At 45.2% G+C, this 23,899-nt stretch overlaps 1 protein-coding gene across 1 annotated transcript in view; it reads left to right on the forward strand.

Annotated features, from left to right (window-relative positions):
* CNNM2 (cyclin and CBS domain divalent metal cation transport mediator 2) overlaps positions 1–23,899 on the forward strand; it is a 199,330-nt gene that overhangs the window by 167,442 nt on the left and 7,989 nt on the right. Inside the window, exons 5-6 of the mRNA XM_054984188.1 lie at positions 4,153–4,246; positions 15,497–15,562. Coding sequence (XP_054840163.1) covers positions 4,153–4,246; positions 15,497–15,562 — 160 coding nt within the window. The remainder of the gene's footprint in view (positions 1–4,152; positions 4,247–15,496; positions 15,563–23,899) is intronic.

Consider the following 23,899-nt stretch of genomic DNA (forward strand, 5'->3'; position numbering starts at 1 on the left):
CCCAGCAGTGCCATAAGAGATACGTTAATGTAGAAATGAGATTAAAGCAAAGTAAAGCAACTGAAGCAGATAGTATTCAGTTGTGGTGGGTGAGTTTTACGCAATTAGAAAAGAGTTATTCACACTGACTCTTCTCTGTAAGCATGCACCATGTAGGCAGCACCGGATCCAGGGTTGCCCACGCCCGGGGCAACCCTTGGCTGACTGCCTCTCCCTGCACTGAGTGATGACGTCACTTTGGTGACATCATCACGCAGGGCGGATGGAAGCAGCGTGCGGGGCTGAGAAGCCGCCCGCCCCATTCGCCTCCCCGCAGGCGAATGGCGTGGGGGGCCTTGCAGCCCCCTGCACTGCTTTCACCTGCTCCGCAGGAGAGGACAGGGGGCGGCCGGCTTGCCAGGCACCCCCTGCCCTCGAGGGCAGGCAAAAGCAGCGTGGGGGGCTGTGAGGCTGCCCGCGCTGCCGCCTGCGCACTCTGGCAGCTGGGAGCTGCTCCCGGCACCCCCTCCCTGGCGGCGCCAGGGGCAGACTACCCCCCTGCCCCCCCTAGATCCGGCCCTGCATGTAGACAGGGTCCTAAAAATAGAAAAGGGATAGTTTCCATAAAAACAAAATTAGATTAGTTACTTTTGACTGATTTTCATTTAAGAAGGCCTTATCAGAAGCTCTAAAACAATAGAGGGAGAGGGTGGGAGTTAGGTACTTAGAAGGAAAGAAGCATTTGATGCTCCATTTTAACAAACTGCTTTCTAAGCCCACCAGAAGTTGCTTATAGCATTATATGTATGATGTGTTTATGGAGGCTCCAAAAACAGTTTATTTGCACATGAACTATGTAAAACCCTGCATAGCTTTTTATACCAGACTAGCTTGATACTCGTGCTTTGCTACGATGTTTAATTACTTTAAATCCAGTTATAATACTTATCAGTATACTAGAAACAAAGCCCATTGTGGGAAAAAATACAATGGGCTCTAGAAAGGGGAGAGTGGGTAGGCAGATATTCCTTCCTCCTCTGTCACTGATCCCAGCCGGTGAAGGAGTGGGGTGGGCATTGCCACTTGCTCCACACCTGATCTCAGCAACATGAAGGGGTGGTGGGCTTTGCTGCCTGCTCCATGACTGATACAGGCCAGGTAAAGGGGGCAGGCATTGCCACCTGCTCCACTCCTGATCCCAGCCGGGTGAAGGGAAATGGGCATTGCCTTCTTCTCTGCGCCTGATTATGGCTAGGTGACGGGGGGCAGGCACTGCTGCCTGCTCTGCTCCTGATCCCAGCTGGGTGAAGAGGGGTGGGCATTGCCACCTGTTCCTTACTGGGCAAAGGGAGGAGTGAGCACTACCTTCTGCTCCTCGCCTGATCCCGACAGGTGAAGGCAGGCGATGGGCTTTGCTACGTGCTTCGCTCCTGATCCCAACTGGGTGAAGGGGATGCGGGCATTGCCACCTTCTCTGCTTCTGATTCCGGCAGGTTGAAGGGGGCCAGAGATTGCTGCCTGCTTGGCTCCTGATTCCGACAGGGTGAAGATGGGGTGGGCATTGGTGCCTGCTCAGTGCCTTATTCCAATAGGTTGAAGGAGGCGGGCATTTCTACGTGCTCCACTTCTTGTCCCAGCTGGGTGAATGGAAGAAGGGAATTGCCACCTGCTCTGTGCCTCATCCCACCCAGGTGTAGGCACTGGGAGGGCATTGACACCTGCTCCACTCCTGATCCCAGTTGGGTGAAGGGGGCAGGCATTGCCACCTGCTCTGCTCCTTATACCAGTTGGGTTAAGGTGCGGGTGGGCATTGCCACCTTCTATTACTGGCTGTGTTAAAGTGGGAGGTGGGCATTGCCACCTGCTCCGCTCATAATACTGGCTGGGTTAAGGTGGAAAGTGGGCGTATTTACTTGCTCTGCTCCTGATCCCAGCTGCATAAAGGGGGGCATTGCCACCTTCTCTGCTCCTAATATCAGCTGGGTTAAGGTGGGGGGGGCGGCACTGCCACCTTCTCCGCTCCTAATAACTCAGTTAAGGCAGAGAGTGAGCAGTGCCACCTGCTCCTGGTCCCAGCTGGCTGAAGGGAGTGGGTATTGCCACCTTCTCTGTGCTTAATATCAGCTGGGTTAATGTAGGGGCGGGCATTGCTACCTGCTCTGCTCCTATTACCAGCTGGTTGAAGGTAGGGGCGGGCATTGCCACCTGCTCCACTCCTAATACCAGCTGGGTTAAGGCAGAGGTTGACATTGCCATCTGCTCTGCTCCTAATACCAGCTGGCTTAAGGCGGGGGTGGGCATTGCCACCTGCTCCGCTCCTAATACCAGCTGGGTTAAGGCAGGGGACGGGCATTGCCACCTGCTCCACTCCTAATACCACCTGCCTGAAGGGGACGGGCATTGCCACCTGCTCCACTTCTAATACCAGCCGGGTTAAGGCGCGGGGAGGTTGTTGCCACCTGCTCTGCTCCTGTTCCCTGCCTGGGCTTCCCACCATGGCATGTTTTCTGGAGCGATATGGTGAGTTACTTGGGCTTTCCTCTGCAGCAGCGCCCTCTGGTGGTGCACCAGGGTATAAAGTGAGTCATCTGAAACACGCTTACTCAATTATATAGTAAGATAACATTTTTTGGTTTGTGTTTTTTGGCAGGAGCCTGCCAGCCACACAGGAAAGCCAGGCCCCAAAGGGAGATTGGCAACCATAGTGAACTTTTAGGGGAAGACTGGGAGGTGCATTTTACCTCAGGACACATTCAGTGACTCCCAATAGCAACTGCATACTGTTTAGAATGTAGGGGGGTGAGGACCAATCAGGCCGCATATGCATATGACCTCTGTGTTGCAACTGGCTTGTGGGGAGGGATGAAGTGTGGAATGTTGTGAGCCCCAATTGGCCCACATATGCAAATGACCTTGAAAGGCTGGCCCAATCATGGAAGAGTGGCCAAGTTGGCAGCAGGCGGCGGCCCAAGCAGGCAGCAGCCTGCCAGCCACACATGGAATCTGTATCCCTTTGGGAAAACACATTTGACCCCTTTTTACCCCCTTAGCAGGTGAATTTCTTAAAATCCTTTTTTAGTGAGTATTTACATCATGAAAGGAATGTTCTCCCCAAATTTCATGTTTCTAGGTCCAAGGGTTTGGGATGGGCGTTGATGAGTCAGTCAGGACACTTGTCTTTATATAGATAGATAGATTATATATCAATGATATAGAAACTGCAGGGGATGGAATGCTATATGTGAACATACCCTAGCAGCAGGGCTTTTTTTCCGGGGAAAGAGAATATGCTGCCCTGTCAGTACATGCGCGCACTGCACACGCATTCTGGGACTGCGGGATGATGTCATTTCCGGGAAGCGACGTCATCATGCAGGCCATGGCCACCCCAGGAGCACTCCCTTGCACTCCATGAGGGGCCCGATTTGGTCCAGATCAGGCCAAATTCATCCTGGATCTGGCCTGAATTTGACCTGAACGAGCTGCTGTGGCATGGGGGAGCACTCTCCCACCCAGCAGCAGCCAGATCCAGGCCATATTGGGCCCAAATGGACCTGAAACGGCCCGGATCAGGCCCGAATTGGCCTGGAACAGGCTGCTGCCACATGGGAGAACATTCCACTGACAGGCAGCGGCCCGATCCTGGCCATTTCAGGCCCGATCCTGGCCATTCAGGGCCCAAATTGAGCCAAAATGGGCCTGAAACAGCCCAGATTGGGCCTAAATCAGCCTGGAGCAGGCTGCTGCAACACGAGAGAGCACTCCTCCACTGGGCAGCAGCCTAATTGGGCCCAAAATGGCCTAAAGTGGCCCAAAATGGCCAGGATTGGGCCACTGTCGGGTGGGGGAGTGTTCCCCCACCCGGCAGCTGCCCGATCTTGGTCATTTAGGGCCCAATCCGGACCGTTTCAGGCCCAAAATGGCCAAAACAGGCCCAAAACGGCCTGGAATGGCTGGGACGTTTTGAAAGTACCCTCATGATGTGGGTATTTTTAGAGGTGCCAGAGCACCATTCCTGGGCGTTTTGGCTCAAAAAAAAATCCCTGCCTAGCAGGAAAAAGGAAACAAACCCAGGGGAGGGGGACTATAGTTAACATGGGATTTTCAGGTAAAGGATGGATATTAACCCATATCTAAAATATTTCTGAACCCGTTGCCATTTTTTCTCCACAGGGGAAAGTGGAAGTGGAGGCTGGAAAAGAGGGCATGAAGTTTGAGGCGGGTGCTTTTTCATACTATGGAGTGATGGCTCTCACAGCACCACCAGGTAAGTCCTTCACATCTTTGTTTAAAATTGCTTCAGGGATAACCCCCCCCTTTTTCTGAGATGAAAGAGAGCTTGAGAAATCATCCCAAGTATAAAGTATAATATAATCAAGAGGTTGTATACCTTCCATCGCAGGGAAGGTACAAGAGCGAGTACCCAGTCATCCTGACTCACAGTCGCACTCTAACCTCTGCCCAAGAGAGGTAGCCCAGCTGAAAGAGTCTGAATGGAGTCATGGCATGGGCTGCTAGGAGCCCTCTCCCCAGAAACAACTGTGTTGAGCACAGCTCCCTGGGCGATTCCCTCTGGTAGGCATGGGTTGTGCTCCCTCTCCTGCCCGTGAACCTCAACTATATAAGCCAGCATTGGGGAGGCGCCAGTGAGGGGAGAGGGTAGGCTGGTGTGAACAAGCAAGTCAGGGAAACTGGCTCTTCAGCTCCTTCTTATCTCTTGGTACACCCCTCACCAAGCCAGGAGTCGGAGACGGTAACCTGTATGTGGTGGTTGTTAGTCAGACATTCTGGACTTAGCGCTCCTGTGTGGGAGTACAAGGTACACCCTGATTTTTGCAAAGTTCCTCCTGCACACTCTTGCCCTGCCACCATGTGCACTCTCCCCCCCCCCCCTTGCACTCTTAAGTCCTCACGGCAGAGGGCTCTCGGGCAGAGCCTCAGGCCATGTCCCTGCTTACCTCGGTTCATAGGCACGCAGGCTGGAAGTTATGTGGGGTGAGGGGGACTGCTGTGGAGGGGGCTTGCCCACTGTGGGGGCACAAACAGATTGTTTGCTGCGATAGTTGGCATCCTATGCTCCGCTGGGCTTCTTGGGCAGGGCCAGTCTCAAGGGGGATGCAACTTTCCCCCTACAATGGGCACCTATAGGCTACAGCACCATTTTTCATGGCATAATTTTCTGCCACTTCAGGGGGCATTGAGATGCCCAGAACAGCTTAGAGAGTGGACTCATGCCCCAACTTCTGCTTTGAACTCCAGCCTGCGGGCCCAAGAATTTACGCCCTGGTTACGCCTGCACCCAGTCACCATGGCTAGGTGCCAGTGTAGGAGCCAGGCAGAACAGGGCCAGGCTGCAGCACCATCTTGGGGGGGGGGGGAGAATGGCGGTGCAAGGCCAGGATATGCCGTTGTAACTTCTAGTTGGCTTCCAGGGCACTTTCAGCCCCTCCTCTCAGGATTACACTGCCTGATCGGTTTGAAACTTCCCTCATATCTGGACCTATGCAAAGATCCAAATGACTCCTGGCCTCAAGATGAGCAGTGCATGTTCTTGTACCCCAGCAGAGGAATGAACAGGAGAAGATTGGGAAGGGAAAATCCAATTCCAGTGTTCATCAGGAACCATAGAATGAACTGAATCTGCTGTAGTTGTGCTGGGGCCCTATTGGGGAAGGAACAGACCTTCTCTAACAGAAGAAATAGTTAAACCTACTGCTATTTTTGCTCGCTGAAAAACCAGAATTAGGAATAAATTCCTGAAAATTCCCTTCTGGAATTAAATCGATGACAAAATGCTGGATTCTAGCCCAGAACCAGATTATTTCCCCCTGTATTCTGGCAGTGGGGCATACCTACGATAGACTTGTTTGCCACCAGTGCAAACCAAAAGTGCAAGTACTTCTGCTCCAAAGTAGCCTGGGATGCAAGTTCTTTGGGGGATGCTTTTCAACTACCATGAATAGAAAGTCAGTATTATGCCTTTGCCCCAATTCCATATAATTCCACAGATTTTATGTAAAATGAGGACAGAATGCACAAGAACCTTAGAGGTAGCCCCCTTTGGGCTGAGGCAGGCATGGTTCCCTGTAGTCCTAATAGTGTATCAAAATTGGTATCATGTTCTCCCACCTGAGGACAACCTCTTCTTTCAGGGACCATTCCTACATCCAAACATATCCAGCCTCCTGACACAGGACTTGAGGGCATGGCTACCTGAAGCTCTTTGTTCGGGGAGAGACAATGTAGCTTTGATTAACAGCTGGAGATTCTTCTTCAGCTGATAAATTGCTCTGGAAAAGGAAGGATCATAACTACTTGTGTCTACTTGTGCTCCACTTGACAACTCTACTGAAGGTTTTACTGTCCAGGTTTCTGGGTGATGACTAGAGATTAGAATGTTGGAAGCCAAGAAACATTTACTCGCAGCTACAATTGGAAGTCAAAGGCAAGTCAACCCTCGTTCTTAAACTTAAGTACTTCTTTGAACTTCAGAGAACTAAGCAACTCTGCAACACAGCTATTTCTTCTGTGGTGAGATAAAATTCTACTTTCCGGGTCTTGTCTCTATTTTTTACTTCTTAATTGAGAGAAGATTAATGATACATCATTAGCAGAAAGCTTTTAACCTACATATGTGATAAGAAAGATTTAACGGACTAAGGGAAACCAAAAGTTTATTGTTTGTTTTTCTCTATAATTTGTGAATTTGTATTGGGAGAAAGTATTTTGGCCGGACTGGATAAACAAAATTACGTAGAAGGAGCTCAGGCTGAAACACTGGCCTTGAAATTCCGTCTGGAATGTAAACAAAGATTATAGGAGTAAACATCATCTGCAAAAGACTTTATCAATTATTTATAGAGAAACAGAGCCATCTTGTGGAATATGTCTCAAGGCACAAGGAAGTGCACAGTTTCAACAGACATCACACCTAGAGATTTGATGCAAAAACTTTTTGATCAATTAGGTGACAAATTTGATTCATTTGAAAGGAAAATGGAAGACCATTTAATGAAATTTAAGGCAGATCTAACTGAACAAACTAAAAATATTGAAGGAGCTGTTAAAAAACCTCTCAGGATGTAAAGAAGTTGAACAAGCAAGTAGAGATCCTGGACAGTAGAACAGGAGTGCTTGATAGAGAATTGGAGAAATATCAAGATAATTTAGCTTTATTGGAATTAAAGGAGAAAGAATATGCTCTGTGACTAAGAGGCATCAGGGAGACACAAGAGGAAGATATTCGACATAGAGTTGTCGAGGCTTTGGTAGAATTTCTTCAGTTGGACATCCCAAGAGTTGATATGGAAGTGGATAAAGTATATAGATTCTCCACCAGGTATGCAGCACAGAATAAACTACTGGAAGATATTATATTTTGTCAAAAAGCCTATGAGAGACCAACAACATTACAAGAAGAAACTGAGAATACAGGAAGCTGAAGTCATCCTTTTAAAGGAGATACACTCAGAATTCTGAGGAAGCGAAGAGGCTATGTATTTTTAACAGAAAAGATGAAACACAAGAAAATCCCATTTAGATGGGACAAGTTGGAAAGAATGAATCTTACTTTCAAACAACAGAGATTCAGGTTGAATTTGGTACCAAAAATAAAAGATTTCTTTGAAAGATATAAGAAACAGTCCATATTGGAACAGAAAGAAGAGTAAGAACAAGAAGATAATTAAATCCTAAATATGGATTACAAATGCATAACATGGATTATAAATGAAGTGAATGCTCCTCAAAAACAATGGAAAGTATTTTATTATTTTAAAAAATTGACAGCCGACATCATTTGCTTACAAGAAACTCATATTAGGAAAAAAGCCATCAAGTATTTGCATTACAAAATTTGTGGGGGGGATTTGTCTCTTCAGATAATGGGGTGGTATTGCATCTAAAATCATCATTGAAACCAAAACTTGTAATATCTGACAACCATGGTATATTTGTGTGGGTGGAGATGACATTAAATGGGAGCAAAACTTTGGTGGTGGAAATCTACACACCAAATAAGGAAAAGGGGAGGTTCTACAAATATCTTTGGGAAAAATTGGTGGGTCTATCCTATGGAAACTGCTGTTTGATGGGGGATTGGAATGGCGTAGTTTCTACACAGATGTTCTGAGGGAAAACATAAAAGTTACTCAAGGCAAATTACCAAAGGTTTGTTTTGACATGATTGATAATATGGGTTTGGTGGATGTGTGGAGACAAAAAAATGGGGACTCAAAAGAATCTACGTTTTACTCTTGAGAGACGTAAATCTTTTTCATACATAGATGTGGTCTGAGTATTGAAAAATCTGGTGACCAAAATTAGTAAAGTGGAGATATTGCCAAAGTCTTTTTCTGACCATAATCCCGTAAGTGTAAGTTATAGAACCAAATTCAGTTCATTTATGTGGCAATTAAATGAATCTTTACTACAGAAAGGGGTAATTGTAGAGGATTGTAAAAAAAGACTGAAATAATTTTTTGAATTAAATTTGAATAAAGGTACAGATTTACGAATGGTTTGGGATGCAAGTGAAGCATTTATAAGAGACTACTTATATGTCATAATTCGGAATTGAAGGGGAAAAAGGAGGAAAAAATGCAAAGTATTCTGCAAGAATTTTTTTAAAAAGGAAGGAGAATTTTAACAAGTGCCAGGGAATGTCAAGGTACAACAAGAGATAAAAGGTTTACAGCAACAGCTATCAATGCCAATAAGGGATTTAGAGAAAAAGTTAAACTTTGCTAAGCAGAGAAACTTTGAATTTGGTTGTTGTGGGTTTTCCGGGCTGTATTGCCGTGGTCTTGGCATTGTAGTTCCTGATGTTTCGCCAGCAGCTGTGGCTGGCATCTTCAGAGGTGTAGCACCAAAAGACAGAGATCTCTCAGTGTCACTGTGACACTGAGAGATCTCTGTCTTTTGGTGCTACACCTCTGAAGATGCCAGCCACAGCTGCTGGCGAAACGTCAGGAACTACAATGCCAAGACCACGGCAATACAGCCCAGAAAACCCACAACAACCATCGTTCTCCGGCCGTGAAAGCCTTCGACAATACAACTTTGAATTTGCTAATAAACCGGGGAAGTGGTTGGTGTGTAGACTGAGAAAAGAGAGAGAAATGATTTTAAAACTGCAAAATGGGGATACTATGCTAACAGAAAATGGGGCCATTCAAAAGACCTTTTAAAAGTATTATTCAAATTTATATAGAAGTCAGGATATTTCTTCAAGGAAACGGAATGATTATCTAACAAAACAGAAGCTACCTAAAATTATGGAAAAATAACAACAGGTGATGAATGGCCCAATAATGATCCAGGAAGTGGTGGAAGCAATTAAAAAGATGAAAGCTGGGAAGTCACCAGGTCCTGATGGACTATCAGGCCGATATTATAAATGCTTTGAAGATGAGATTTTAGTACCTTTGCAAAACACAATTAATACGATTTTGTTGGGTGGAAAGATGCCAGAGACTTGGAAAGTTGTTAATATTACATTGACACCCAAAGAAGGGCAAGATTTGACACTAGCAAAAAATTATAGACCTATATCATTGTTGAATAACGACCACAAACTATTTAGCATGATATTAGCAGAAACACTTAAGCTCTCAAAGACTTTATTTATGAAGATCAAAGTGGTTTTTTGCCCAAAAGACAGTTGAAAGACAATGTCAGAACTGTATTGGATATAGTGGAATACTTGGATAAACATAAAGAAAAACAAGCAGCTCTAATTTTTTTGGATGCGGAGAAGGCTTTGACAATCTGAATTGGATTTTCGTGTTCCAAGTGTTGGAAAAGATGGATTTTGGGGAGAATTTTATAAAAAGGGTGAAAGTTTACACTTCAGACTGCTAAAATTATTGTTAATGGAGAATTAATTAAACCATGTGAGATACAAAAAGAAACACCTCAAGGATGTCCATTGTCACCACTTCTCTTTATTTTGGTGTTGGAGCTTTTGAATAGAGATATTAGACAGGAGGAAAGGATTAGAGGGGTAAAAATTTTAAAAAGCGTCATATAAACTAAGAGCCTTTGCAGATGATTTAGTTTCAATCTTGGAAGATCCTCTAGAAGGAATTGAAACATTGATGGAGAAGTTGACAGAATTTGGTACTCTGGCAAGTTTCAAAATAAATTAACAGAAAACAAAAATGTTAACGAAAAATATAGATACTAAAAGCCAGGAAGAACTCATGAGAATAACGGTTTCAAGGATGAAAAAAGGTAAAATATTTAGGCATCAGGCTGACAGGGATGAATTGTAAGCTATTTCAAAATAACTATGTTAAGACATGGAAAGAAATTAAAAAGGATATGTTAAGATGGGACAAAGTACAAGCTGTCCTTGTGTCATGTTTCACTGTGCCCATTCATCCATGCCAGTATTAATTATATCTGTTCTGATGCTTATATGCTTAGGTGCCAGTTGTAACTCAATTATGTTCTACTGCCAGTTATTGTAATCATAACCCTGGTGTAACTCAATTTCTTGTTGCTAGTATTATAGTGGATTCTCAAACGTTCACAGGTGGCTGTCTGTTTACAACTTTGAACTTTTCCTCTGGACTATGATATCACTCCTCTGGAGTGATAGCACAAATATGCAAAATGTTCTCACACAGAAAAGAACAATGAATTGTTTGGGCATTGGGAGGGGGAAGGAAAGTTGGGTAGGAAAGAGATGTGTTTTTCCCATGTTGCCATTCTTGTCAAACTTCTACTAGAACTACTTAGTTGCTTACCTTACTCCTAAGTAGACCTTTGGACCTGAATATGGAAAAGATCTGATTTCTGAATAAAAGTCATTTAACCAAGTCTCACTATAATGAACCAGGGATCCGTCTGCTGTATTCTGTCATCCATACCCTGACACCTTGTTGCGGAGAATATCAGTTATTAAGGTGAATGTTTTACCTAGGATGTTATTTTTGTTCCAGACAGTACCTGTTTTAACTTCAGAAGTACCATTTAAACATAGGTCAACATAGACTTTAAAAGTCATTATATTAGGAGAGCCATTTTGAGAATTTGGAATAAATATAAACTATCACAAAAGACACCGCTTTGGATCTCGACAGAGGAAGCTTTCTATAGAGGTGAAATGATAACTGAACAGAGATGGTTCGTGTATGGAGAATTATTAGAGTTTTCACAAGGGAACTAAATTGAAGACAAGGGAAGATTTAATAGCTAAAGGCTATAAATGTCAATGGTTCTTCTATGCACAATTACTAGAAAGGTTTAAATTAGATAAAAAATTATGGGGCTTTGATTACAATAAAACAGAGTTTGAAAAAGAGCTTTGTACAAATGATGAGCACGTTTTTTCCAAAATGTACAAACTTTTGTTGAAATTTGAAACGGAAGAAGAATGTGTGAAAGACTGTATGGTAAAATGGGCCAAATATTTTGGGTATAATATACAAATGGGCCAGTGAGAAAATATGTGGCTAAAGGGGCTTAAATTCACTTTGAGTTTCACACTAAAAGAAAAATTTTACAACATGATGTATCAGTGGTATATGTCTCCTGATAAGTTAGAAAAAAAGAGTAAAGATATGTCAAACAAATGTTGAAAATGCGAGTAACATGAAGGAACATTTTAGCATCTTTAGTGGACTTGTCTTAAAGCAAAAAAATTTTGGTCACAAATTCATATGATGATACAGAAAATTTTGAAGATCAATATACAATTTAAACCAGAAGCCTTTTTGTTGGAACGAATGGATAAACAGTTGGAAAACAAACATGGTATTCTATTTCTATATATGACAACGGTGGCTAGGCTTTTATTTGTGCAAAACTGGAAAAGTACAGTATTGCCTTCAGTGGATGACTGGATTGTGAAAATGATGGAGTTAGCAGAGATGCCTTACAGCTCTGATTACAGATAAAACACTGTCTACTTTCATGGAAACCCCTTATTGACTTTCTGTGTGAGGTGAGAAAAAATGAATTGATGATTTGTGGATTTGATTTCTAAGAAGATAAACAGGAAAAATAAATAGAAGGGGGGCAGTATTGAAAAGATAAATTTTAGGGTATAAAAATTACAAGTATAATGTGTGTAAAGATATAATAGGTATTGTAGAGGAAAATGGAAAGTGAAATATGTATTATTTTTCTTTGTTTTTCCTTTCTTTAATTTTTGTTTCTCTCTCTCTCTCTCTCTTTCTATTCCTTTTTCTTTAATTTTTTCTTTCTCAGCCCCTTTATTGGGATTTTAATCTTATTAATAAAATAAAAATGACCGTCAAACATTTCCAGCCTCCATTTGACAGCATGACTCATTCGCTCTCAAGCTACTCCTTTTCAGACCCAGTTAAAAAAAGTCATATTGAATGTCAAGAAAGCAGTGACCTAGTATTCCTATTTCTTAAATAAAAACTTTTTTCCCTATCTGGACTAAATAAAAGAATATTAACCTAGTTCTCCTGTTCCTTAGGGCAAATTTTTGAGAACCTTCTATACTTAGTTCACAGAAGTCTATCCTCATCCCCTATTAGAGTTCCACCATGTTTCCATGCCCATATTAACGGGAAGTGAGATTTTGCACAAATTGAGTCTAAATTGTTATTGTGGGAACTATTAAAACATTACCCCATATTCATCCTCCAGTTCCACAATGGCATTCATCCCTTGTGCTCTCAAAATTGATAAATGAGCCTTTTGAGTCAATGGCTACCTGCCCTTTTCACCTACTCACCATGGAAACTATATTTCAAATAGCAATAGCATCTGCCAGAGGACTCTTTAACATGACTGTCCTTTCCCAAATATTTTCAGTACCAGAGTGATTTTATACTATCTCTTGAGTTCTTGCATGAAGTGATCCCCACATTTCATCTGAACTAAGATATCATCTTGGCAGTCCACAACTGCAAGATGATAAAGAGTACTGTCCACACACAGGATATGCATATGGCTCTACTATTTTATCTGAACAGAATCACACCCTTTACAAGAGACTCAAACCAGTTCATTTCCTGCACAGAAACCACATCAGGTTACAATCTCTCAGCCCAATCTCTCCTGAATCTGTTTCAACTTGGCTGTCCTTTACAGCTCAATGTTCATTCCACCAGAGCACAATTGGCTTCTGCTGCAATTAGTCTTGGCCTTTCTATAATTGCTATTATAAGATCACTACCTGGTCCTCCTGCTGCACATCTGCAAATCAAAACTCCATGGACATTGATTCCATGAAAGATGCAGAAGTCAGAAGAGCAGTGCTTCAGTCCTTATTCAATTCAGAGCTCATACCCACCTTCCAGGACTTGGTAAGTCATCTCACTATTGTCCCATGTGGGACTGCACAGATACCACATTGAGGAAGACATGGTTGCACTTACCTGAAACTGTTGTTTGTCAAGTTGTCACCTGTGCAGTTACACATTCTTCTGGTGGCACCTTTGCACCACTGCTCCATTGGAAAGCCCAAGCCCCAGACTCACCAGGGGTACTATCTGTGGGCAGATACTTTTTTGGCCCAGGCAGCTCCCAGCAGCCTTCTCGCAAGGCACAGGAGCCAGTGGATTCAAACTGCCCAGTTGGCCAATCAGTGGCAGCCTGGCTGGTCAGTGGGAAAGCCCCTTGCCAGTGAACCTGGTCTGGGCAGGCTCCAGTCAGGTTCATGGGCGGGGCTTAAATAGGGGAGTTGGCTGGGCCTTGTGCGCAGTTGTCTGCAATTGGTGTCTCTCCCAGCCCTCTTGGCTTCTTGAGTACTTGGCGCAGATGGAGTTTGACTCTCCCCTGTCTGGTTTGGGGGTTTCTTTAAGTTTGGGGCATTGGCAGCTGGTTCTATTTCTGTCACAACTTTGGTGGGGGTGATTTGGCATGGGACACAGATCCTTTGGGGGGGGGGGGAACGCAACCAGCCAGCACAGTTTCCCCATAGATGGGTATCCCTTAAGGGATCTTGGGAACAAGGCACTGAAAGGTCAAGCTCAGCTCAGGGGCTGGTGTGGCGTTCTTGCTCCCAGATGGCAGAGGCTCACCGGCTTACACCCATATGGATTCCCACTGACTGCCATCCCACAGTTTCCTCCTCAGCAGGTGGGCTGAGGAGATATGGGGGTCATCAGCTGGGGTCAGCCAATGCATAGGTCCGAGTCCCCTAAGGCGCCAATGTTCTGTAAAGCTGTAATCAATAGAAACTGTGGTCTTTTGAACTCCATCTGGTGGCTCTGTGTCTTCTGTCGTCTTGCCCTTACCCTCTATCCTTGAGCTGGCCCTGCATATGACTCTAATTGCTGTTTAATGGCTGTATGTTAGTTTCAGATTTAAAGTTTCCCTTTTTTGCCCTCTCCTACTCTCCACATGTCTGGTTTTGAGGAGGCTACATCCTTTTCCAGTTACCATCTATTCAGCACCTTTGGTGCAACACTCCCTCAAAAGCAATGCTTAAAACTTGGGGGAAGGGGGGAGAACACATGCTTTGTTTTTATGTGGTTTGGTATTAAAGAAACTACTTTAAAAACATATAAAGTACCCTTTCTGTATCATATTCTTTATGCCTGATAGCATCCAGGATGCTTGAGGTGGAATGAAATACAAAGTTATCCCTGCAGATACACATTTTGCAGCTGGTTCTGAGGCGGCCATCCTTGGTGATGGCCAAATGGCCCTGCAGAACAAGAGTTAGCTGTTCTTCCTTGTTTGTTGCTTTGTCTGGAAAAATGAGGGCTTTATGGGTTGCATTCACAAGGCAATTGCCTTGTCCCTTCTATTCCAGTGGTAAATGTAGAGGCAGTAAAAGTGGCAACAGATCATTTGCACAGTAGTTTTCCCCACACTTTCCTAGCCCCTTTTTCCTCAACCAGTGCCACCAGAGGACTTTTTCAGGCCTTCAGAAAAAAATCTGTAGTTGACGTATCACTGTTGGTTAATACTATGGTGATATGTCAATTACTGACAGCTACAGAGGACCTAGGCAAGGAAAATGAGGGATGTAAGCTGTACCTGTAAAAATGCATACTTTCCCATCTGTACAGCTTTTCAACAAAAGATCATACCACACCAGCTTTGGGAAAGAGTGGGGGGAAACACAGAAGGTGGATGATTTGGAGATGACATCATGTGATGGGTTGCTTTGATTTTTGCAAGGCCCATGCTGATTTGTGAGATGGGCCACACTTATAAATGTATTTAGTGGCTCCTAAAAACAGGATAAATGTATAAAAATACCACTTCTTTTAAACTGTATAGCATGACATCTGCTGTTTGTTTATTTAGGTTCTTAATAACTGCCTGGTCACCCCAAGACAATTTATTGAATGTTGTTTTCCATTTCAAAAACGATTTGACTGCTTCTTAGGATTAGTAAATAGTAAGCATGTAGAGTCTTCTGATTTCTAGTTTTTAGTAATTTTCTGATCAGCCTTTCATTGCTGCTTTATGGTTCTTTACTTTTTTCTAATCTGAGCTTTGTTTTGGTTTCTCCATTGTGTGTGAATTTATGACCTCCTCTATTATTCTGATCTCATCTTATTTTTTCTCCATCATCTAGTTCCTTTGTCCCTGTCTCGTACCTTTGTTGTCAGCAGAACTGAATTATTAGCAGCAGGTACGCCAGGTAAATTTGCATGTTTCTCATTTACCCTTTTTGCAACTGTACTTATCTCATATACCCATTTGGGATGTTTATACAGTATCTTTCTTTATTGGAGAACTGCAAGAGAGACAGAGCTCATACTGAAACAAAAATGAAAACTATTTTGTATTTGGTTGTGGAAAGGTCCCTTTTTAATATTAACATTTCATTATTAAAATAAAGTTATATTTTGGTTTCTAATTGTCTAAAATATACAGACTGCTTTTCTTTGTGGGTTCTGTGTAATGCCACACATATTACCTGCATAGGGCTAAAGCATCTGAGTTTGTTTCTTCTTTGAAGGAGTCGTTCCCCATGTTGACAACATTTTATATTTTTAAATTAATATAGTTATGAGCAGGAGAAGGATTTCTGCCTCAATTCTTTCTCCTCCTAATGTTCATCTTACAAGCTAGAAGAGGTTCACATTTGTTAACTGTGTTTTATTTTGGGTTTTTTTACATTATGAGAATACAGTGTGTTTGGGAAATACATTCAGGCATTATTGTTATCTCTTGGAAAGGATGCTAACAGTTATACACAGGGAAAAGACTAGAAAAAGAGCCATCAGGACAGGCAACATTTCAAAGTGGAGTTTAGTGTATGGCACAGTATTGTACAAGTTCAAAGTCCTCTGGGCTGCTCCTGACCAGATTTTATTGAGTGAATCAATTCTAGCCAAGCAGCCTTAGAGGGCCCATTCTTTTAGTTAACTGGACACCTGATTAACTTGGGTATCAATTAATCAACATCCATTTGACTAGCACGAGGACTTCAAGAGGGAGCAGGTAATAATGGCAGATTTACCTGCCAGATTTAATAGCAAATTTGACCTATCTAGATTACTATTATTTATGTAATTGATTGTCACCGCTTCCTGTTGAAGTGATGCAAATTTTAGATGTAAACAGGTTGGAGACTTACAAGTATTCATGCAAGAGAAGAAATCTCTCTCCTCCCCATTTACCTCCACTTCTCTTCCTTCTACCTCAGATGTTTCGTCCTGTATCCCTGCTGCCTACACTTTCATCAGTGGCTTCATCTTGCTGGATTGATTCAGTATTGTTCAAATGTGGCTGATATCTCAGTGATTCCCTTTTTGTGGACCAATAATTTCCTCATAGAAGTTTTAGACTTACAAAAAGAGCCGCTTTGTTGTAATGTTTAGTAGACATGGACATGAATTGAAATATGAAGCAAATATCACAAAACAGTGTTTTGTGGGGCCACGGTTATCATGAAATTATCACGAAATTCACGACTTTTTGGCCTGTTTCATTCGCTTCGTGAACGATTCGTAATTTCAGACAGGCTGGCGCTGATCCATTGATTCCCTAGGCAACAATGGGCCCAGACCTTTTGTTGCCATTGGAAACCCCAATCATAGCCCACTTACCCTTGATTGGCAGTTCTCCTAGCCATCTGGAGAGCTTCCATTCTGCCCTATACAGCCAGGAGCTGGGGGGTCAATCCCCTAGGGAACCAAGGAGTTGGGCCTTCTGTAGCCATGGGCACACCAATCTCACCCCACCAAATCCTGTTAGGCAGGTCTGTCAGCCAACCGTAGACCTCCTATTCTGATCTATGTCAGTGTTTTTCTGGGATTGGAGTGGGAGAGTGTGTGGAAGGATTTGAGATTGTACTTTTGGCTGCTGCTGCTTTAAAAAGACTGAAAGAAGCCTCTTATTTCCAGCTCTCAGCCTTGCTGTGGGAAGGTCTTTGGGTGAGGATGCCGTTTTCCCTCCACTTCACCCCTCACTCTGTCTCCCAGCCCAGCTTCACTACAGCAGGTCCTTCGTCCTGATCCAGCAACTCCCAGTCCCCATTTCAGTCATGCACTCTGGAAGCACTTCCTACCCTTCCCAATCAGCGTATTGCAAACTGGGAGGGTGGATGGAGGAGAGCCTGCTGGAGTCTCCCTGCAAGTTTGGCATCTCCGGGTATGAAGGGGGCTGTTGAAATGCCCTTGATTCTGACGAATCATGAAGCTAACAAATCATTTTGGCAAACGTGTCAATTTTGTGAATTTTTGCGATTCATAGATCACGACAAAACATGAAGCTCTCGTTTTGGGCTTTTTCCGTTTCGTGCCCATGTCTAATGGTTAGCGTGTCAGACAAGGGATCTGGAAGACCACTTTCGAATTCCCACTCTGCTATAGAAGCTGAATCTTGGGGTAGTCACTTCCCTTCAGCCTAACCTATCTCATGGGGTAGTTGTGAGGGGGAAATGGAGGAGAAAAGAATGATGTAAGTCCCCTTGGATCCCGACTGAAGTAAAAGGCAGGATATAAACAAAGTAAATAAATAAGACTGGGAACCTCTGTAGCGGTAGGAGACCAATCAGGATGATCAGTCCCCAAAGCTTAATGGATCTAGATGATTTCCTGGCAGTCCATGGTGAGTTTCCAGCTAGTTAGTGATTCTGTCTCTGCCTTGAAATACAAAAATGACCAGGATGAACCACATGACTGCACCCAGGTGTCTTGTGTAGGGGTGTGCAGGGCCAGGGTGATTCGGGTTTCCCGATTCAGGAAAAGATCCAGAATAAAGGGAATTAATACCCGATTCGGAAAGATTCGGGTTTGCTTTGTGAAGAATCCGCCATTATTTTCAATGGGGAAAATGCTCCTGGCTTTCTGGGAGCTGTCGTGGGCTCTGATTCCTCAGAGGATGAAGACCTCATGGAGGATGACGGGGGAGAGAGTGTTCCAAGCTTCTCCAGAGTCAGCCACATGGAAGACCAGCAGGGAGTAGAACAGCAGGAACCCTTGCCAGAGCAGGCTGAGGAATCCAGGGCAGAATCAGAGACAGAAGCTGTTCCCTTACCTGTACCAGCAGCTGAAGGGCAACATCCCCACCAAGCTTCCCTGAACCTGAGAGGCAGCGTAGGGTGCAGCAGCGTCTTGCCGTTCAGGGAAGGAGACGGAGTGCGAGGCTTCAGGCACTCAAACAGCGGCGTAGTGACCTTGAGTCCTAGTAGGATGCAGCACTGCCTTGGAGGTGATTGCTCTTAAGCCAGGATGCCCTTTCCCTCATTGCAGAAGCACCTGCGCAAAGACCCGCCCAGTTCTACTGCGATCCAGCTCTGCTTTCTCTCTGGTCTTCTGGCTCTGACCTTTTGGATTTGGCTCCCTGGACTATGCTCCCTGCTTGTTCCCCAGTCAGCTTAGTTGAACTCTGGACTTCAGTGAAGCTTGTGTCGGATTCCCCGCCTGCGTTCCAGCACAGGAGCCTGGGGGGGGGGGGGGTGCATTTTCTTTATGAAGCAAACCAAAATTGGTGGGGACCTTCTCCTAACTCTCTTCTAACGACCCCCCCCCCCCAAGTTTCAGAAAATTTGGACTTTCAGGGAGATTGCACTTTAGGGGGCCATGTCATGGTTCCCTAAAGGTGGTTCTCCCACCACACCATTTAATTTCTTTTTACTGTGGGGAAGACTTCCATATAGCAATAACACATGGATTGGGGCTGCCAATGACACACCCCAAGCAACCCATCAGAACCATTCTCCCACTCCCGCAAAACCTAACCACCCCTGCAGTAACTGGCCAGCCACTCTCCATTGGTTCCTGTTGTGGGAAAATCCAGACTCCCACAGCAGGAACACATGGAATGTGGCATCTATGGCCACAGGCATAATCCCCCTTTCAATCTATCCCCAACAGCCCCACAGACCCAAAGACACACTCCCCCAAGTCCCCCCCCCCCCAGAGCAGGCTGGCCAGTCACTTCCCATTGTTCCCTATGATGAGAACTTTTCAACTGTCTTTCCCAGGGCAATTATGCACTGGCCAGCGGTGCCACAGTGGAGGGCAAACTCCTGAGTGCAAGCTTGTCCCTGGGAAAGCACACCTGAACCACAGACACACTCCCTGAGTTCCCCCACCACCCCCAGAGCAGGCTGGCCAGCCACTCCCCGTTGTTCCCTATGATGGGAACTAACCTTCACACCAGAGAATAACACACAAACACACATTGAATAAAGTTAAAAAAAAATATTTTTAAACTTTCAGTTACAGCTTTAAAGGCATACTAGTCCGACACATCACAACAGTCTCCCACACAATAGTACCTCAGCTTACTTCAAACCAGAGAATCACACAAACACAGTTACTTGCAAAAACACTTTATTTATTTCTTGGCTTTAAGTTACACAGCATGAAGGCACAACACAAGACATCACAACAGTCTCCCATACAATAGTGAGTGGATTTCATGAGTGGGTGGAGTGGATTTCATACTGCGTGAGAAGTGACTTCTGAGCCTCCAACATTTCTGCAAGAGATACTGGAAGTCACGAGTTGCGGGGTCCTGGGGTTCTGGGGAGGAGCCCACCCCAAGTACATCTTTCACCACTAGGTGAAGTTTGTGAGCCACACAGTAAATGTGCTCGTGGCTCATCTGATGCGCCATTACTCTCATGTTTTGGCCACCATCTGTCACCATGCGTCCCATAATGACTGTGCCGAAGCCTATCCAGTCATCCAACTCCTTCCTCAAGGTGACCGCGATGTTCTCCGTCGTGTGCGACACGTTGAGAATCTCAGCGTTGGAGCAAGGCCTTGCAGTAGCTGACCCGGCAGTCTCTCATCCATCCCTGCCAAATGCTGGGCACCCCAACCCCACCCTGAAGGTCCTCGGGTTGCCGCCAGTGTGCAGTAAGCGAGAGGTACGAATGCTGCACACTAGAGCAGGTCCAGATATCGGACGTGAAGTGCACAGTTCTCCCAGCAGTGTGGGACAACTGTGCCTTCACATAGTCCCTGGCAGCCCTGTGAAATGAGGGCACCACGGTCCTGCTCAACATTGTGCAAGCAGGGATTGTGTACCAGGGAGCGAGATCCTGGAGCAGCTCCTGGAAGCAAAGTTGATCGACTAGGGCGAATGGCTGGTCATCATGGGCAATCATTTTGATGATACGGCACATGATGTGCCTGCTCGCCCTCTGGATCCCCTTTCTGGGCACACTAGTGCCCTGAATACCAAGCATCTCTGTCAGAGAGGCTTGACGTCCCTGCCCTACAGGAACCTGTGGAGGGAGAGCACAAGAGGAGCCTGCCTCCTTCTGGCTAGCTGGCAACCGTGTGGTGCCACTTCAACTCTCCCCCTTAAGAAGCACTGCCTAGTGTTGCCTCTTCAGGTGGTTCCTCATTCCAGACGTGGAGAGATGGTTCACATCCCTGCCATGACTGATACATTGCCTACAATTTCAGCCCTGGACAAACTGGGGGTCCTCTGTTCTCTGGAAGTGATTCCAGATATTGGAGGTAATGGGGGCCCCATGCTGCACAGGGGAGGCGCTTACGGTGGCCCCAGCCCTCCTGTGAGGTGCTTGGGCCAGACACACCGTGTCCCACTCGGCTGGGCAGTTGGAGATGGCTGAGGATGAAGGGGCTGAGATGTGGGCTCTTCCATCACAGTCTCTTCCTCTTCCTCCAGCACCCTCTCCTCCTGCACAGCCATGAGAGGCCTGCTGCTGGCCTCAGAGAAAACAGGGGAGGACCACCCAGCAGGGGGTTCCTCCTGCAGTTCCTCCAACATCAGCCGGGTCCCTGCGGTGAGCGGGAATGCAGGAAAAGTCATGTGTCCCATGTCCATCCCAGGAGACACCACATGCTGCCCCTCCTCCAGCGGCTGAGTCTCAACTGCTGGAGGAGGGGGAGCCTCAGCAGCAGGCCCCTGCCCAGTGCCAGCCTCTGCCTCAGACACCTGGGTTGGGGGTGGCCTTCCAGCAGTTGCCTTAGGAAATAGGGCCTTGCAAACCCTCTTCCTGTCACCAGAAGCCAGGCTGGTGAATGGCAGCGCAGGGGAGGGCTTCCTCCGCTCAGATGGGGGGACAGCCGCAGCCCTTCCCCTTCCCTCCACCTCTCTAGACTTACCTCTGGCCTTTCCCCCAGGGCCCCTCTCAGCTTTCCTATCAGCCATTCCATAAACCTCAGCTAACTACCTGATTTATAAAAACCCCAAATTTACGGCTTAGTTTCAAATATCTAACCTATCTTCCTATTTCTAAGTCTTTTTTTCTTGTGGCCCTATTACTATTGGAAATGGTCTGTTAAATATCTTTATATAAATATATATATATATATAATTTGAACAGAACCTAAGTCTACCTAGATCTTTTCCCACTGAAGCGTACTTATTGGGGAAAACTTATCTTCGTTCCCTAACAATTTATTTTAGAGGGCACTATTAGTCAATGACAGCAGCAACCTACCACTAGCCTACCTACCTAACTCCACTATTTAAATCTCAAGTAATTTATCTGAGTAAACCAAAGTTAACTTAACAAACACTGCTATAACTGATAACACAAACAGCAACCCAAGAAGCAGAACAATTGTAGCAATTAGCAAACAACAAACCTTAACTGTAAAACTCAAACTATGAAGAAGCAATAAGTAAGTTTAATTGAAATTAAAAACTCAGACCCAACCCCTTAAACGCAGCAAATAAAATCAAAACCCACAAGCAAGCCCCCACCTGAACTCTACCTACAACTGGCACACACATACTTAAAAACAATAACAGTTCCCTCCCTCCTAAAACAGCTGGAACAGAACTCAAACACCCAACAGTAAACTTTAAAACCAATTCAAACAAGGAACAGTCCCCCCGCCCCTCACCAAAAACAGTAAAAAAAACCTCAAACTCCCAACACAGCAAACTTTTATAATACTCTAAACCGGAACAATTCCCCCCACCCACACCAAAAGCCGAAATGAAATTTCAAACCCAATTGTGAACTTCTGAAACAACAGGAACAGTTCCCCCCGCCCAGTCAAGCCCCTAACCCTTTACACCTTTAACAACTGGAAAATAAAAGCCCCAACTATAAACTATAAAGTTTAAACCTTTAACACAATACCGGCCTCCCCCTCAAACAAATGCCCCAGCCAGAAGCTGCTTACACACCAACAAAGGCCCTCCCCCCCCGACAGAAAGATGCAAGAATCCCTCCCCCATAAAGATTAATTTAAATCAACTTTTTAAAAACAATCCCTCCCCTTCCCCCGCACCTAGACAACCAAAAAAACTTTCCCCCCCCCAGAGAAAACCCTGTTAGTCACTGACTCTCTCACCGCTCCTGCAGTCCAGCAATGGTCAGGCAGGCAGGCAGGCAGGAATCCTCCAGGTGAAGTCCTCCAGCAGGGAAGCCAAAATGGAGACAGAGAGCCTCTACCAACAGCAGTGGGAGTCTCACTAGGCCACAGGAACTGAATGGAGCTGGCCCAAAGGCCAGCCTCTAATTTAAATCCCCTGCTGCATCTCCTTTCAGAGAATCCATTGGCTGGAAGGAGAATGCAGCAGTGGGATTGGACACTCCTAATTCCCCCTTCCCTTCCCTTATCCTCTTCCCTCCTCCCCCTTGCACTCACTCACCCCTCCTCACCCCTCCCAATCTGTAAATTAGGCGGGAATATCAGAAGACTTTGCTGGCTGCTTGCATTGCATTGCATTGGAAACAGCCAGCAAAGTTGTCAGACTATGGAATCCCAGTTATCTAGAGTTCGTCTCCCCCATTCTGCAAGAAGCACAAGGTCTCTTGGTTTCAAAAGGTTTATTGGAAGATTATGTTCAGGATACAGGGGTCCATGATCCAAGGACTTGAGGCCCTTGGCTGAACCAAAGCTTTGTTGAGAATGACACATAAAATGAAAGTAACAACACTTCAAACACCCCTTCCCAGCCTCCCCCCTTAGTCCTGTCTAGAAGGCCTGGGAAGGCGAGGACATCAAGGTCGGCCGGGCTGATAAGAATTCTTTGTTCCCATGGATATAGGCGGCCTGGGCAGCACCTGGGCCTGGAGGGAGAGAACTAAATAACTACAGATTATAACAGGAGAACATGGCGTAGCTGTGGCTTGAGAACTGACATTCTGACAAAAGTTCTGCAGCTTATTCAAGCTTCCCACCTTTTTTCACAAGATGGGAGGGGTTAGGAGGAGGTTGGAATGAGTCACTCACTCCTTCTCCTCCCTCCCCTCTCCTACGAAAGCGCAAGAGGCTTGAAATTGCTACAGAACTTTGCCAGCTGTTTGCAAATGCCGAATCTTTCTGAATCAGGCCCGATTCAGGTTTTTAACCCGAATCAGATTCCCAAAGCTCACACCCCTATTCTTATGTCTTCCTTCTTAGCGCAAGTTGTTATTTGGTTTGCAGGTGAACTTGGGGTGATAAAACAGATTGGTAGAAATCTAGAAGTCAGATGGAGACCCATGGTGAATGTGTCCAAAGATAGCTTAGATCTGTATATGGAACTCCCCTTCCAACAAATCTAGTTGTTAGAATATTAAACTCCAATTTTACAAGCTGTT

This window comes from Eublepharis macularius, chromosome 6 (genome assembly GCF_028583425.1).
Source record: "Eublepharis macularius isolate TG4126 chromosome 6, MPM_Emac_v1.0, whole genome shotgun sequence".
In the NCBI taxonomy this organism is placed as follows: Eukaryota; Metazoa; Chordata; class Lepidosauria; order Squamata; family Eublepharidae; genus Eublepharis; species Eublepharis macularius.